General features: G+C 38.6%; 1 protein-coding gene across 1 annotated transcript in view; it reads right to left on the bottom strand.

The window, feature by feature from the left end:
* Nucleotides 1-16,302, bottom strand: part of LOC137370287 (golgin subfamily A member 4-like) — a 282,307-nt gene that overhangs the window by 157,773 nt on the left and 108,232 nt on the right. Inside the window, 2 exon segments of the mRNA XM_068032665.1 lie at nucleotides 5,992-6,105; nucleotides 9,180-9,327. Coding sequence (XP_067888766.1) covers nucleotides 5,992-6,105; nucleotides 9,180-9,327 — 262 coding nt within the window.

Here is a 16,302-nt window from a genome sequence, read left to right as displayed (position 1 = left end):
AGAGTGCTGTCAACAGTCAACCACATTGCTGTGGGTCTGGAGTCACATGTAGGCGAGACAGGGTAAGGACAGCAAAATTCCTTCCTTAAAGGGCATTTGCGAGCCAGTTAGGTTTTTACGTCAATCTGGTAGTTTCATGGTCACCGTTACTGAGATTAGTTTTTTTAATTCCAGATTTATTAATTACAATTCCAATAAAAGAATAAAATTAAATTTCTGATGAAAGGTCACGGACCTGAACCGTTAACTCTGTTTCTCTAACCACAGATGCTGCCAGACCTGCTGAGTATTTCCAGCACTTCCTATTTTTATTTCAGATTTCCAGCATCTGCAGTATTTTGCTTTTATAAAATTGAATTTCTTTTGGTTGGCAAGGAAGACACTGGAACCATAGAGTTTAGGTGCAACAGAAGTGTGTATAAGATTACCTGCTACAACAATGAATCTCATTTCATAATCTTTAGGACCTCTATCAGATCACTACAAAATCTTCTCAGATCTAGCGAAATAGCCTTAACTTTTCAAGTCTATTTTCATAAGTAACCCTGATGCCTGAAAATCCTAGTGAACATATGCTGCATATTTTCTATTGATGTTACATCCTTTCTTCACTTGCAGACCTAAAATAGTACACAATTTACCAATTGGAGCTTAACTAAGGTCTTGTGCAAGTCCACTCAATACAAAAACAGGAATTCTGTACACATTTTTAGTAGCCTTATATACCTATGCTGCCTCTTAACACTACAACGTAGTGCCTTAAGAAACATCTGAATTCAAAACAAATTTTACAATAGTTAGGATGCAACCATCCTTCATCTGGAATGTGACTTCACTTCAAGGTGTCTGTTACTGGAAATCTGAGTGAGGAGGCTCAGCTAAACCAACTTTGCAAAGATGGACAGTGTTTCACAAATGTAAGTCCCCTGAGCAAATACTGACCAAAGACATGTGCACAGGAGAGCCCAAGTCATGATTAGCCTTAGCATTAGAGTGAATCTATTCATGGAGTATATGGAAATACAGATCTAATATGGGCTGAATCAGAGTCAAAAGAGTTTTTGGATAGTTTGCAGCATAGCCAGACTACAGATTGAGAGATAACCAGAAGAATTATTTATCAACAAATCAATCAAGTAGGTGTAGAAGATAGATTACCAAATATCAGTCTTATTTTTTTCTTCAAGATAATTAAGGTAATGACAAATTACACAATGATTGAAGTGGTGAGCCTTTGAAGTGGTACAAAGATTCATGTCAGAAGGCTGCTTCAGTAATTCTACCCTCATATACATCCCTCTTGTACATGGTTATTAAGATCCTCAGGAAGAGAAGAAACATATGAAGTACAGAAAATAACATGGTGAAATAGTTCTTGAATAATGTTAATTCACTTATTAAATAAGCTTTGGGATAAAAGGTGAAGTTTTTCTAATTTTTTTGTTAAAACATTTTTGCACGCAGCAAAGTCCATCAAATACAGATATTAACATTCATATCCATATCTACACACAATGATACATAATATCTGACCATTCCAATGTGATCCTGGATGACTTCCCTTTCTCCATAAACTTCAGCTTACCCAAACACTGTATCTGTAATATATCCAAATCCCGCCTGGACATCACCACATTGTTTCACCATGACTCAAATTTAAAATGCTCATCCTCGTGTTTAAATTCCTTCACAGATTTACCTCTCCCTATCACTAACATTGTCCAGAATAACAACCCCAACCAAAAAACAATCCATTCCTGACTACAGACTTCTCTGCATTCCAACTTCCTTCATTCACCAGCACCTGTTCTTTCAGTCATCTGGGTCCCATCCTGATTAATTTCCCTGAAACCTATCTGCCTCATCACCTCCCTTCAAAGTCCTCCTTATCAACCAACTTTCTGATAAAGCATTTTGTCATCCCCCTATAATTTCCTTTATTGGCACAGGATCCATTTTTTTCTTAAGCCACCGGGAAGCCTTTTGGGACATTTTTCTTCAGAACCGTATAAGATGCATCCAATTCACTCAAATCTACAAAACTCATCTGGACAACTTCAGAGTTTTGTAAAATGTTTCCCATGTAAGTCATCATTTTAATGGTAGATTCCAAGGAAGCAGTAAACACAATAACCCTATACAGTTGACAAATATTTCAATGAAAAATTCAACTACCATGCACCAGTTGGTTCTTCTACACTTTCATTTGTTGCTTTACATAAATATAAGTACACTTTTGGGTGTTATTTACTCAGAGCAGCTGCTGGTTAGAAAATAATTTGCTTAAACTAAATCAGCTGCTTTGAAAAGTGATAAAACTTAGAAAAACATTTGCAAAGTCTCAACAAATCCAAGATGCTTGTTGTAAAGCAAAAGTTATACACATCTGGAGAAAATCAATGCAAAAATCTGAAAAATAACAAGAGTACCAAACGGACAACGCCTTGAAGCAAAAAGTACACTAAAACGTTTAAAACATTTTAAAATCCAACCAGATAGTTATTTTGCTCTATGTATTTACAAAATTGATTTGAACTGCAAGAACTTTAATGATACCTGAAGTCTTTTAAAAAATTTTCAACAATTAGCAAGTACATAGTTAATTTTGTGCAGTAATTGTAATCGCAGTACTTTTTAAGTGTAAGTCCATAAAACTCAATTTACAAGTTTCCAAATCCAGAATTACCATGCAATTAATGCCAAAAAAAATGTATTGGTAATTATTTCCTTGACCAGTTCAAAATAATAAAAGCAGCACCTACACAAATCTAGAAGTGAGTCAAGCATCAAAACACCTGTACCATTCCAGCAGTTCTACATGCAATGAAGCTCACAATAAATGCGTTATTATGGACACCATTAGTTATTAGTATGAAATTACTGCCGTGGAATTACAATATTAAAGTGCCAGATCTAAGTTGCATTTTCAGTTAAGTCTGTTTTCAAAGGCTTGGCAAGAAAATGTAGTATTTTAGTTTTAGGTGGGAATTATCTCACATAAATCATTCGAGTTATCTGCTAATCAAAACAAGTCCTTGTACCTGTCAAGGTCCATTTTGCTCATCTTAGATAATCTACAATGTTGAACCACAGCACATGCATAAGCACTGCGTTAGTCATTTTCACAGCACATATCAGCAGTTCAAAAGGGCACATCCATCAAAGAAGCAAGCAACAATGATAAACTTCCACAAAACCACACATAAGGTTACGTTAAAGTTAAAACTATGGATCTCAGGCAATTACACTGCTTTACATTCAGAATTAATTTTGTCCTGCACCCGCCACCACCACCACCCCTGCTCTCCGACAAAGTCTCAGACTTGGAGAAATAATGCTACAAAAAAATCTAAAAAGCCATGGGAATTTTCATGGGTTATTGTTTATGGGACTGCAAACAATGGTGCTTTCGAAGGAATTACTTTTGTTTGATCAATTCATAGGCTAATACATAATTAACCAACTATGAAGTTTATCTGCAACAGTATTAAAATATTTTCAATATTCATCTACATAACAGAATTTTTTTCTTTACATGCTATCTCAGAATTACCCAATTTTATCAAGGCATGCACTCAGCCAACTCACTCTAAAAGTAGCTTGTTGCTTATGTATATGTACGACACACAGCACTGTTCAGAATTCAGCAGAAGCCAGAACAGCCAATGTATGTGATAAGTACAATCTACCTGTACACATCACATCTATCCACCATTGCAAAGCCTTTTTGTTATTTGTTATTGGGATGTAAGCAAGGCCAGCATTTATTGCCCATCCCTAATTGCCCTTGAGAAGGTGGTGGTGAGCTACCTTTTGGAATTGTTGCAGTGTAGTGGGTACACCCACAGTGCATTTTGCTGTGGGGGATTGATACAACTGGGGGGCTTGTTATGCCATTTTAGAGGGCAGTTAAAAGTCAACCATATTGCTGTGGAGTCATGTGTGGCTAGACTGGGTAAGGATGGCAGATTTCTTCCCCTGTAGGTCCTCGGTGAACCAGATGAAATTTTACAACCATCCGGTAGTTTCATGGTCATTAATGAGACTAGTATTTTATTTCAGATTTATTAATTAGTTGAGTTAAAATTCCCCAGCTGTCATGGTGCATTAGACCAGGCCTCAGAATTACCAGTCTAGTAACACACCAGTGTGCTACCATCCTCCTTAAGCCTGATAATGTGAGCAGTCAGACTTGGTTGGTATTGGGCAGTTTCAATGTCTGTATGTAATACACTGAAATATTGGATTCTGAGGTGCTGTGTTTGCTTGGTGTCTTAGACTGGACCTGGCAGAATATTAGTCCAGTGAGGCATCAATACATAAATTGCGAGAGACTCAAAAACAGAGAATTGGTGGTTCATTTGATTCTGACAAGCATTTGTCGCTAGTCCAAGTTTATAGCCAAGGTTTTAAACAATAGACAGAGTTCAATCAAAACTCAAGTTATTGAGATCACCGATGGTTCAACTAGTTAAGGCAATGAATAGCTGAGCCATGTTAACCAAGCCAATTCAAGGCTGACCCCTAATCTGTATTGAATTAACTGATCTCAGCTGGCTGGTAGTACAGGTGTAATGATTGACTTCAACATTAGATGGTTTTGGGAAGGAAGCCAAGAAGCAAAAAGGTAAACAAAAGGTAGGCAACATTCCCACCTCTGGTCACCATCCAGCATGACCTATTCAAAGTGCAGGCATAGGCATCAGGATTGGGCTGAGCTGTGATACTCCACAGATCAATAGCCTGCCAACACTTGCAGATCAAAAAGATCCTTTAAGCAAGGACTTGTCATGCTGGGCCCCCACCTGCCAAGAATGAGGCACATTAATTTTGTCACGAACATTGATTTTAAACTGCTACTGGAGTGAAAAAGACTTGTTAAACAGATCAGCCGTGGCTGGAAAAGACATCTGCATATTAACAGACAGTGTTTAGAAGGACAAAGCAGCCATTCTCTGACATTTAACCCACAATGGACTTTTGATCACCAGACGTTGAAGTTGGGGGAGCTTGCATTCCAGGTTGACTGCTAAGATGGCCGAATACACAAACGGACATGGTCAAACCAGCTAGTCACATGACAAACCTGCTGGGCAACTTGAGTTTTTTAGAATTTGTACAAACAGTTTGGGCAGAAAGCAGAACGTTCCTAGACTGAAAAGATGTCTCCTGGCTGGCTCGCCACAGCTTCTCCTGTCTGCCTGCTCCCATCTCTTTCTCACAAGCCTCTGAATCCACCGAAGATACATGAACCCCAAGAGAGAAAAGTCTCCGACAGTGAACAAAATTTAAAAAGAATACTGGGCCCCAACGAAAAGCAAAATCTACCTACAATCAAGGACTCTGCAGTGAGCTTGAAGAACCTTAACAAAAACTCTTCAGATAGTGCCTCAAACTTTTCCACTTCATTTTTCTTTCGCTCTTTTCTGTCTCTATTTGCAGTTGTGTATTGCGTATGCATGCTAGCGTGGGGCATGGCATGTATCTGTTGGCGTTAACCGAATTAGAGTTTAAGTTTAATAAATTGCAACTTTTCTTCTTTAAACCTAAGAAAGCCTGTTTGTGCTGGTTTATTTGCCTTATAATTGGAAAGCGGTGGACAAGGATTCACCAAGTGGGAGCTAAAAACAGGGTGTGTTTAAAATTAAACCGTTACAGTAAGACCAAGTGAAAGCTGAAAGGGAACGCCAAACCTCTCTCGCCTGCTCGTAACACACTCAATAGCAGAAGAATACCAATAATAATAAAATTGGCAGACAAATAAGTCAATTACATTGTGAGTGTCTTGTTATATCCACTAATACTGGTGTTAATGGTATCTGCAAACCTTTATATACAGACCTATATCGAACTGGAATTCTACTCTGTCTGTGTGTGCATGCCATCCTAAGACCCTAAGCTGTAATTCTTAACTTGGATTTTTCTTTATATAGGACATTATTTCTGCTGCTTAAGCAATTAACTTTAGGCATCTCAATGCCAGTTGCATACATTGAATGAGTCCCATTACCAAAGTAACCATGTTATAAAACAGTTTGTTTAGTTCAAATGAAGTTTGGTCAAGCACCGGACTAGTGTTCATGTACAGTACTACATCTTTGCACTCTGAAAAATTTGAGTGTTGCAATACTTAGTTGTTTCCAGTAGAGACCCTTGGAGATAGGGAAATGATCTGACACTCGTGTATTTCATTTCTATTTATTGTCCAGGGCTTCTACTTTAGGGCTAAGATTTTCTGAAGGATCTGAAAAGAATCAATTCAATTCTTCATCCTTGCATCTAATGAGACTATGAAGATTTACTATTTCTGGTGTTCATTTCTTTGAAAAAAAGGCAAATTAATTTCAGTACCTGGAAAAATGCAATGCATTTCTGAAATATGTGCTCAAAGTAGGCACACAAATTGGAAAACATAATTTGACTAACACTTCCATCTTTATTTTAAGTGGGTGTTTTTGCATGAAAGAAATAACTGACAATTGTCATACATTAGCTAGAACCAAGAACATAAAGGATTCAAACTATTGCCTGAGAAACATAGGGTTTACTTGTTGCACAAGTGCAAGCACTATGGAGTGTAAGAAAGAAGAGCCCTTACCCCAGTCCTGTTCATACAAGGCTTGGGAAAGGCACCATGATTCACTTATTGGCATGCGTGGATGTACAGAAATAAAATTTTGTGTAAGATTTCTGCATTGTGAACCTCAAAATTAAAAAAAGAAATCTAACAGTACCTTCCATTTAAGAGTAACCTATTAAATCTGTTTCATCAAGCAATACTTACTGCACCTGCTATACTTTGCCTCCTTAGTTAGAATTATCAACTCCTAAGAATAAGAACTTGTATCAACAATGCCAATTTTGCTCAGATACCAACACAAATCAGACACTGCTGCCATGTAAAATTTGCATATGATGATGCATTGAAAACATGAATGAGGATCAGATTGTGGTTTAATTGAACATGCTAACTACCCAATGGCCAGAATGGTATAATCAAATAAAATGCATATTAATTTCATGATAAAATTTATAGTAGTACATTTTCCTGGCAATGGTGACTTAGCATAGTTGCACAGGTGCCAGTACCTAGAAGCCATTCTTCATGTAAGGCTGAATGTCACCAGGCTACTCGATCACTGGGGTAAAGTACTGTCCAGCCTAATCCTGTCCTCACTGTCCACACATGCACCATCTTCAACAACTTCACTGGATGGTAATCAGTAGTGGCAACTCCTGGCAGTTTTTTCCCCTCCATAATCTGGGCACAATGAAACCAAGTGTAGTGCCCCAACAGCTCATTAACAAAGAAAAACATACTAATTTTAATTACCCACAGCTTTAATAATTTTAAAACAAGGAAATTACACAGCACAGTGGTGTGGAAGATGCAAAAAAGACCTGATAAAAATGAAGATATAAAATAAAACATAGTGAAACACTGCTGCCAAATATTTTGGGCCCAGATTTTACAGTCAACAGCGAAAGAAGGCACTCGCATTTATTATGCTTGCAGCTGCCCACAGACTTTTCATAGGCTTTCATGCCACAATTTACTGTCATCGGGAGTCTGAAAAAGTGCAGTGCCCTGTATAGGGGATCTGGAACCTTGTGAACAGAGCAACAGCACATCTCTTCAACCAATGAGACTGAAGAATCTTTACTGAGGGATACAGATTCTGAACTAGGAAGTCTAACTTACATTATTCAATTTAATGTAAATTCAAATACAAAAAAAACGAAATCATGAGAGGGAAAGAAAGATGGGATTAAGAGACAGATAAAAAGAAAAAGTGAAAAAAAAACTTGAAGATCTCCAACAGTAATTACTATCTTAAATAATGAGATATGGTATTTGTTGAAGTAAATTTTCAGTGTCAGAGTGATTGTCAGGCAGTAATTGACACTCATCATGCCATTAAAAATTCAATTACACTTGAATGGACAAGCACCAACAATTTCCAGAGTGTTTAGTTCGGGTCCTAACTTCACTCCCATCAAGCGTTTCAATGTCAAATCTCTCAGTGAGATACCAGTGAAGCAAAGCTTCTGGAGAAGCAACGCAAATCAGACAACCAGTTTCTGATTTCCACATGTAACTGCACATGTGCAAACACTGAAAGTTGCTATCCAATTTACTGCTCAACAACTGTGAACACTGATAGCTTCACAGTTATTCTTACCACAAAATCCAGGCTGTTGTGTCTTTGGTATTGAAATGTAAACTGAAGTTATACAAACTCAAAAATGAAGCAAAAAAAAACCTTAATTTTACACCATCTACACTGAATACAAAGAAATACTAGCTGGGCAAAATACTTATTTTTGTTACTTGAATAAATTTAACACTGCCTCAACATTATTGCAACAAAACAGCTCCAAAGAGCTGATTGTAAATTATCCTCCCATTAAATAGGTGGCAATACTGGTCAAATTAGGTCATGAACAAAGTACACAAAGCATCAGATTCTCACCGAACTCTCAGCGATAATGCTCATTGATAAAATACTGGTTTATAATCTCATTTGAACACATTCTAATCTTTGAACTAGGGAAGGATTTAATTACTGAGTATAAAGCAAGTGACTATTTATTTCATCACTATCATTGCCTTGGCAGATAAAAAGTTATGAAGGTTGATGCACTCAGAGTTAGTAAACTTTAACATAGTAAAATGCCACGAAATGAGTGACAACAAAGAAAAGTTAGTGAATATTGAGGGACAGCATCTGCAAGCATCAAAAGTTTTCATCAAATTAATGCTCAAATACCTGTGTTAGCAGACTTTCAATAGCAGGTTGAAGAAACACCATATGTTTAATTGTGAAAATTTTCCTTTGACCTACTATTGGTGTACCTTTCAAAGTTCAGAATCGCAGAGCACAGTTAAAACATGCAATAGCAAACTGGTGCACAAAGTATCAACATAATATAAGATGGTGGAATAACAATCTAAGCTCGGACTTCACAAATCCTCAATTGCTAGTTAGTTTCAAAAGCACACTGTTAATTTGTTGATAAAGTATCTGACTAAACCATATACGCTATCTTTTCCTCCACCCACCAAATCTGGATTTACTTGCTCATTTGATTGAATTCCACTAAGATAGATATCTACTTAAAGAAATTATTTTTTTAAAGAAAGCAAAAAAAAAATTAAACAAGCAGGAACTGCTTACCAGCTTTGTCAGACTTCTCTTTCTGTTCAAGCAGCTCTTCACGTTGTCCGCTGAACTGCTGAATTCTTGCACGAAGTTGAGAGATTTCTTCTTCTTTCATTTCCAATGTTTCATGCATCTGCCGTTTTGTCTCTGCGATCACCATACCCTGTAATTCATCAATTTATTTTACATTTGTCTTACAAAGGATCAACAGTACAGAAACAGGCCATTTAGACCAAATGGTCTAAACTCCTCACAAGCCTCCTCCTGCACAAAGTACCTCTTCCCACCTTGTTCTTACCAAGCAGTTTATAAGCACTTAGAACTTTCTCCTAGAACACAATAAACTGCATTTTAAAGTTTCTTCTTATTCCTGAAAGCTGCTACTTTTAAAAAAAAGCAAATTGAGAAAATTGCACAGAAGGAAATCAGGTGGGAAGAACTTTGATTCTACCAGTAACTTACTGAATAGTAATGCACTAAATAATACTAACACCTGTAAAACTCAGATCCCATCATAACCAATAGTAACTCAATAACTCACTAATAGTCTATATGTGTACCTAGTAATAATCAGTCTAATACCCCAATATCCAATGTATTGCAATCAAAGGAAATCAATGAAATTGATAAGAATTCTCACTATTACACAGTCTATCTTGTTCTAAGAACCCTTGAAAACATTACACCATGTTGATGGTGTACTAATTTCGAATTACTGCTGTGTGCCCTCACAGGCCCTGAAAAACTAATTTTATATTTGTGGAACGTCAAATTTCTCTAAAATAAAAATTTCGCTGATTTTGAAGTTAGTTTATTTTAGCTTCTATTGTAATCCATTCATAAGCATTTATTTCACTATCTCCCAAATTAAATTATAAATGACGGACATTAATTGCAGGACAGGATAAGAGCAGTAGAGTTTTGGATCTGCTGAGGTTTACCAAGGGTAGCAGCTGGGAGGCTAGCCAGGAAAGCATTGGAATAGTTGAGGCTGTAGGTGACAAGGTACAGATGAGCCAAGGTTGGGGCAGAGGTGGGCAATGTTACAAAGGTAGAAGTAAGAACATCAGCGATGGAGAGGATATGGAGGTCAGAAGACCAGATCAGGGTTCAATAGGATGCTGAAGTTACCAACAGACAAGTTCAGCCAGGGAAGGAAATGGAATTGGTGACAAAGACACGGACCTTGTGAAAGGAGACAAAGGCGATGACTTGGGTTCTTTCTAATGTTTTGTTGGAGGAAATTGCAGTTCATCTGAGATCAGATGTCACACAAGCAGTGTGGAGGGGTTAAGAGAGGCTATGGAGAGATAACGTTGGGTGCCACCTATGCCCACGTGGAAGCTGATCCCATTATCTGTGCCTTATATCACCAAGGGGCAGCATGTAGATGAGGAAGGGGAGTCGCTAAAGGAGAGACCATCGGGAGACTCAAGAGATAACGGGTACAATGTGGGAAGAGAAGCTATCGCTTCTGCAGGATCAGCAGCTCCTGGCAAGCCTCAAGTCCTCAACTGTCTGTTTCTGAATGACAGCATGTGCAGTTGGGTGGAATTGGAACTGGAACACAGAAACATGGGGGGTGGGGTGGTGGTGGGGGGGGGGAGAAAGTACACCATTTAGCCCCTCAAGCATGTACTGCCATTCAATGAGATCGTGGGTGATCTGCAACCTAACTCCATATACCCCATTTGCCCCTCTAACCTTTAATGTGTTTGGTTCACCAAGATCTGTCAATCTCAGATTTAAAATTAGAAATTGATCTGGCATCAACTGCCATTTGTGGAGGAGAGTTCCAAACTTCTACCATGCTTTTTATGTAGAAATGTTTCTTAATTTCACTCCCGAATGGTCTTGCTCTAATTCTGAGACAATGCCCCCAGTCCGAGACTTCTCTCTATACATCCTATCTGATCCCCTTAATATCTTGAAAATTTCAATCAAATCGTGGCTTAACCTTCTAAATTCCAGGGAATACAAGTCCAGTTTTTATAATGTCTCCTCAAAATTATCACTCTGGTAGATATACATGCTACTCACTCCAAGACCAATTTATCCTTTATAAGGTGTGGTGCCCAGAATTGTTTACAGTACACCAGGTGTGGTCTATCTAGGACTTTGTAAAGCTAAGGCAAGACTTACCCCTCCTTGTATTCTCGTCCTCTAGATATAAAGGTCAGCATTCCAACTGACGTTTTGATCATTTTCTGCAGCTGTTCATGACATTTTCATGGTCAATGTATCTGGACTCCCAAAGTCTCTTTGGACCTCCACTGCTTCTAGCTTTTCACTATTTAGCAAGTACCATGTTCTATCCTTTTTAAGTCCAAAGTGAAAGAGCTCACATATGCTGACACTGAAGTCCATCTGCCACAGTTTTGCCCATTTACTTGATCTATCACTGTCTCTTGGCAATTTTCAGCTTCCATCTGCACAGCTGACAATGCCAACTATCTGTGTGTCAGAAGCAAATCTGGACATGTGGCTACGTATTCCATCATTCAAGGCGTTAACGAATACGGTGAATAGTTGAAACCCAACACAGATCTTTGCTGGACACAAAAGTAGACCACTGCTGGACGCCAAAGAGTAGGATAAGGCAAAAAATGGAAGCTTACATCAAATACAGAGAGCTCAAAACGGCATGAAGTCCAGATGAGAATAGAAAGTATAAGGGTGAAATTAAAAAGGGAAATTAGGAAAGCAAAGAGAGGGCATAAAAATACTGGCAAGTAAAATCAAGAAAAATCCAAAGATGTTTTATAAATACATAAAGAGCAAGTGGTTAAATAAGGAAAGAGTAAGACCAACAAGAAAAAAAAGCACAGCTGGAGAATGAGGTGTGACAAGTGGATCAAGTGACAGTAGGGGAATATTTGGGGGGCAATGTTCATGGTATCTTAAGTTTTAGATCAGCTACCAAAAAGGACACAAAGCAATCCAAAGAAAATAATGAACTGGGGGAGGGCCAATTTTAATGGGGTGAGAACAGATATGGCCCAGGTAAACTGAAATCCAAGATCGGCAGGCAATACTGTAACTTTAACAATGAGCTGCCTTTAAAGAGGAGATGATTCGGGTACTGTCGAGGTACATTCGCACGAAGGGGAAAGGTAGGACAAACAAAACCAGAGCTCCCTGGATGGTGAAAAACTTAGAGAGCAAGATGAGGCAGAAAAGAGTGCCTATGACAAATGTTGAGAATTCCAGTGAGAAACTGGATGAACAAAGTTCAGAGAGAAGTGGGGGGGGAAAAAAAAAAAAGAGTACGAGAAGTGACCAACAGCTAACATAAAAGGGAATCCACAAGTCTGCTATAGGCATACAAATAGTAAAAGGAGTGGTGGGGCAGATTAGGAACCAAAAAAGGGATCTATGCATGGAGGCAGAGGGCATGGCTGAGGTACTAAATGAGTACTTTGCATCTGTCTATGCCAAGGAAGATGTTGCCCAAGTCATTGTGCAAGAGGACCTAGGCGAGACACTGAATGGGCTCATAATTGATAAAGATGAGTTATTAGAATGGCTGGTTGTACCTAAAGTTGGTAAGTCACCAGGTCAAGATGAGATCCATCCGAGGATACTGAGGGAACTAAGGGTGGAAAGTACAAAGGCAGTGGCTTTAAACTTGCAATCCTCCTTAGATGCAGGCGCGATGCCAGATGACGAGAGAATTTCAAATCTTACACGTGTATTCAAAAACAGGTGCAAGGATAACCCCAGTAACTACAGGCCATGAAGTTTAATCTCAGTGGTGGGAAAGCTTTTAGAAGCACTAATGCTGGACAAAATTAACAGTCATTTGGACAAATGTGGAACCCACATATATTAATGACCTAGACTTGGGTGTGCAGGGCACAAATTCAAAATTTGCAAATGATAAAACTTGGATTGTGAGGAGGATAGTGATAGAATTCCAAAGAACATAGACAACTGGTAGAATGGGCAGAAATGTGGTAGATAAAATTTAAGGCAGAGAAGTGTGAAATTATAGATTTTGGGAGGAAAAACAAGGCGAAGCAATATAAATAATGGATATAATTCAAAAGGGAGTATATCTGCACAAATCGTTCAAAGTGTCAGGGCAGGTTCAGAAAGTGGTTATTAAGGCATACAGGATCCTGGGATTTACAAATAGGGGGAACAAAAGTTCAAAAGCAAGGTTATTATGGCAAACCTTTGTTAAACACTGGTTCAGCCTCAACTGAGTATTTTGTCCAATCCTGGGCAGCACATTTTAGGAAGGATGTGAAGGGTTGAGAGAGGGTTCAGAAATTTTACATGAAGTTTGTGTTATGACCTACGCGGAAGGAATGCACTATCTTTTCTAGTTCCATTTCTCCACAGGTCAGAACACATACTTAAATGTTTACCCAGTTACCAATATGGTCAATCGTAGACTCTACTTTTATTTCAGAATAAAATCCACCAACCGGTTTCTTTAACAATAAAATTATTAATTATAAAACAGTACTTAGTTAATAAAGATGTAAAGCTTTAACACAGTTTGAAATATGACAGTAAACACATATATTCCCTTCGAAATACACACACACAACCACCCCCACACTGGTTAAAAGAAAAATAAAGATACTTTGGACAATAAATGTCAATTCTTAAAGAAAAAGGAGATGATTTGGAATGATATCAGTTGTCCCTTTATTCTGGCACCCCAAATATGCGTAGACGACTGTCACTGGGATCTTTCTGGAGCAGTTTCTTTCAGGCGACGTTAAGGATCAGTCTGGTAGGCTTTCCAGGAGAATTGCAGCAACAAGGGTTTCTGGCAGGCTTTTCAGGAGAAATGCAGCATCAGTTTCTCTATCTCTTGCATTTGATTCTCAGGGCTTCTCAAAGAGATCGAAAAGGATGAGCTCTCTTGGCAGGTTCATCTCCAACTGCTTTCAACACTGTCCACACCCCAACTAACCAAGACAACAATTCAGGAGTGAAAAACAACTCCTGACCCTCATAAATCTTGTCTTGTCACTTCTTTGTAAACATCTTCCCAAGTCACTAAAGGCTTCTGTTGTTTATTTATCTCAAGACATGTGAGTTTCAGTAAAGGTTGCTTTCATCACAACATCTCAAGTGTTGCCTCAGTGAACTTTAAAAACAAGAGTCCAGCAACTATGAAATCTTCAGCCTTCCAAAACACATGAATCCATCTCCACAATTTAAATACATGTCCTCAAAAAATATTCAACAAAAAATGGAAGAACTTTCATAACTTCCATCCTTGGAGGAATGAAACGCCATTTTTAAACACATTCACTCGCATTCACTCTTTACCCGTAGCTAATACAGTTCGGCTTCTTACCATCTTTGCACTCAGATAACTCAAAGCAAAGTTAAATCCTAGACAAAGCATTCGCAATTACATCATTTTGCCCGCAATGTGAAAAATCTTTAAATGATAAAGTTGCAATTGTAAATGTCAGCGAAATAAACTGGCATTCTGTTTTTTGCATTTTCCCCACAAAGGCTAAGGGGTTATGATCAGTATATATCAGTGTCTCTCTGTAGTCGTGGTGTACATAGACTTCAAAATGCTTAAGAATTAGTAATAGGCCCAGGATTTCTTTTTCCACTGTTGAATATCTTTTTTGGTGTCGATTTAGCTTTTTGGAAAAAGTATCCCACTGGCTTTTCTATGCCCAATTCATCGCCTTGTAACAGGACTGCACCGACCCCAAGGTCACTAGCATCAATTGCTACCTTGAAGAGCTTCGTGAATTTGGAGCAACCAACACTGGTTCATTCATCAAAATGGCTTTCAGCCTCTCCAAAGTGCTTGGCACTCCCCTGAACACACTATCTTGGTTTTCTTGTTTTGTAGCAATTCTGTCAGCGAAGCAGCTATAGTACTATAACTTGGTACAAACTTGCGATAGAAACCCAAAAACATCATGATTTCTCATTTAGTCTTCGGGATAAGGAACGCCATCAAGCCTGTACTTCCACTGTTCTCGGCAACACTTGTCCTTACCCTACTTTATGCGTGAGTATGTTACCCTTGCTTTTGTAAATTCACTTTTGGCAAGTTTTAACCACAAAATCAGCCGATTGTAATTTTCTAAACAGAGCAAGTGGTCCTTCCAAGTCTCACTGTATACCAGCACATCATCAAGGCAAACCACACAGACAGGAACACTGGCTACCGCTTGATTCATTAATCTCTGAAAAGTTGCTGAGGCATTTTTTAGCCCGAATGGAACCACTCAGCATTGGAAATGGCCATCTGGTGTGACAAAGGCTGACATTTCTTTAGCTCAGGCTGTTAAAGGAACCTGCCAGTATTCTTTTTACAAATCAATTTTTCTAAGAAACGTGGCACTGCCAACGGTCAATCCAGTCTTCCAAGCAAGGAATTGGGTAGGAATCTGCCCTTTCTGTAGTCTATGCAGAATCTTGTTGAAGTGTCAGGTTTAGGCAGGAACATGACTGGGGAACTCCAGCTGCTTTGACTGGGTTCAATTAGGTGGTTTTCGAATATGTATTGGATTTCTGCTTTTGCCTAGGCCTGGTTCTCTGGACTTAAGCGATAAGGATGCTGCTTCATAGGAAAGGATTCCCCTACATCCACAATAGGTGCAACTAAGGTTGTACATCTTGGTTTGTCCCTACAGACTCCTTTAAATGCTGTGAGTAGTCTTGTTAGGTCATCTTGTTGTTCTGCATCTTAATATGAAAGCATAATGTCCAATCTCCCTACCAATTCAGTATTAACTAACTGAATAGTAGGAGGTTCAATTTCAGAATTATTTAGGCCTCCTTCTGCCTCAACCTCACTATCCCTTTCATTCTTCACTGTCCCTACTACTTGACATATCTGTGCTTGCTTATCCACCTCCCAGCGATGATATTATTTCAACATATTGACATAACACAGCAGATTCTTTAACTGGCAATCTGGAGTGTCAATCAAATAATTTACTTTACCAATTCGTTTGACCACTTTATATGGACCACTGAACCGTGCTTTCAACAGTTCACCCTGTAAAGGCAGTAAATACTAATGCCTCATCCCCTGATTGAAATGTTCGGGTCTTGGCATGCTAGTCTGCCAATTTTTTCATGGTTGTTTGGAAGTTTTAAGGTGTTCCTGAGCCACTCTGCAGGCTCTCGTGAGCCATTC

This window comes from Heterodontus francisci, chromosome 5, assembly GCF_036365525.1.
Source record: "Heterodontus francisci isolate sHetFra1 chromosome 5, sHetFra1.hap1, whole genome shotgun sequence".
Classification (NCBI taxonomy): Eukaryota; Metazoa; Chordata; class Chondrichthyes; order Heterodontiformes; family Heterodontidae; genus Heterodontus; species Heterodontus francisci.
This window is presented reverse-complemented; position numbering and strand designations above follow the sequence as displayed.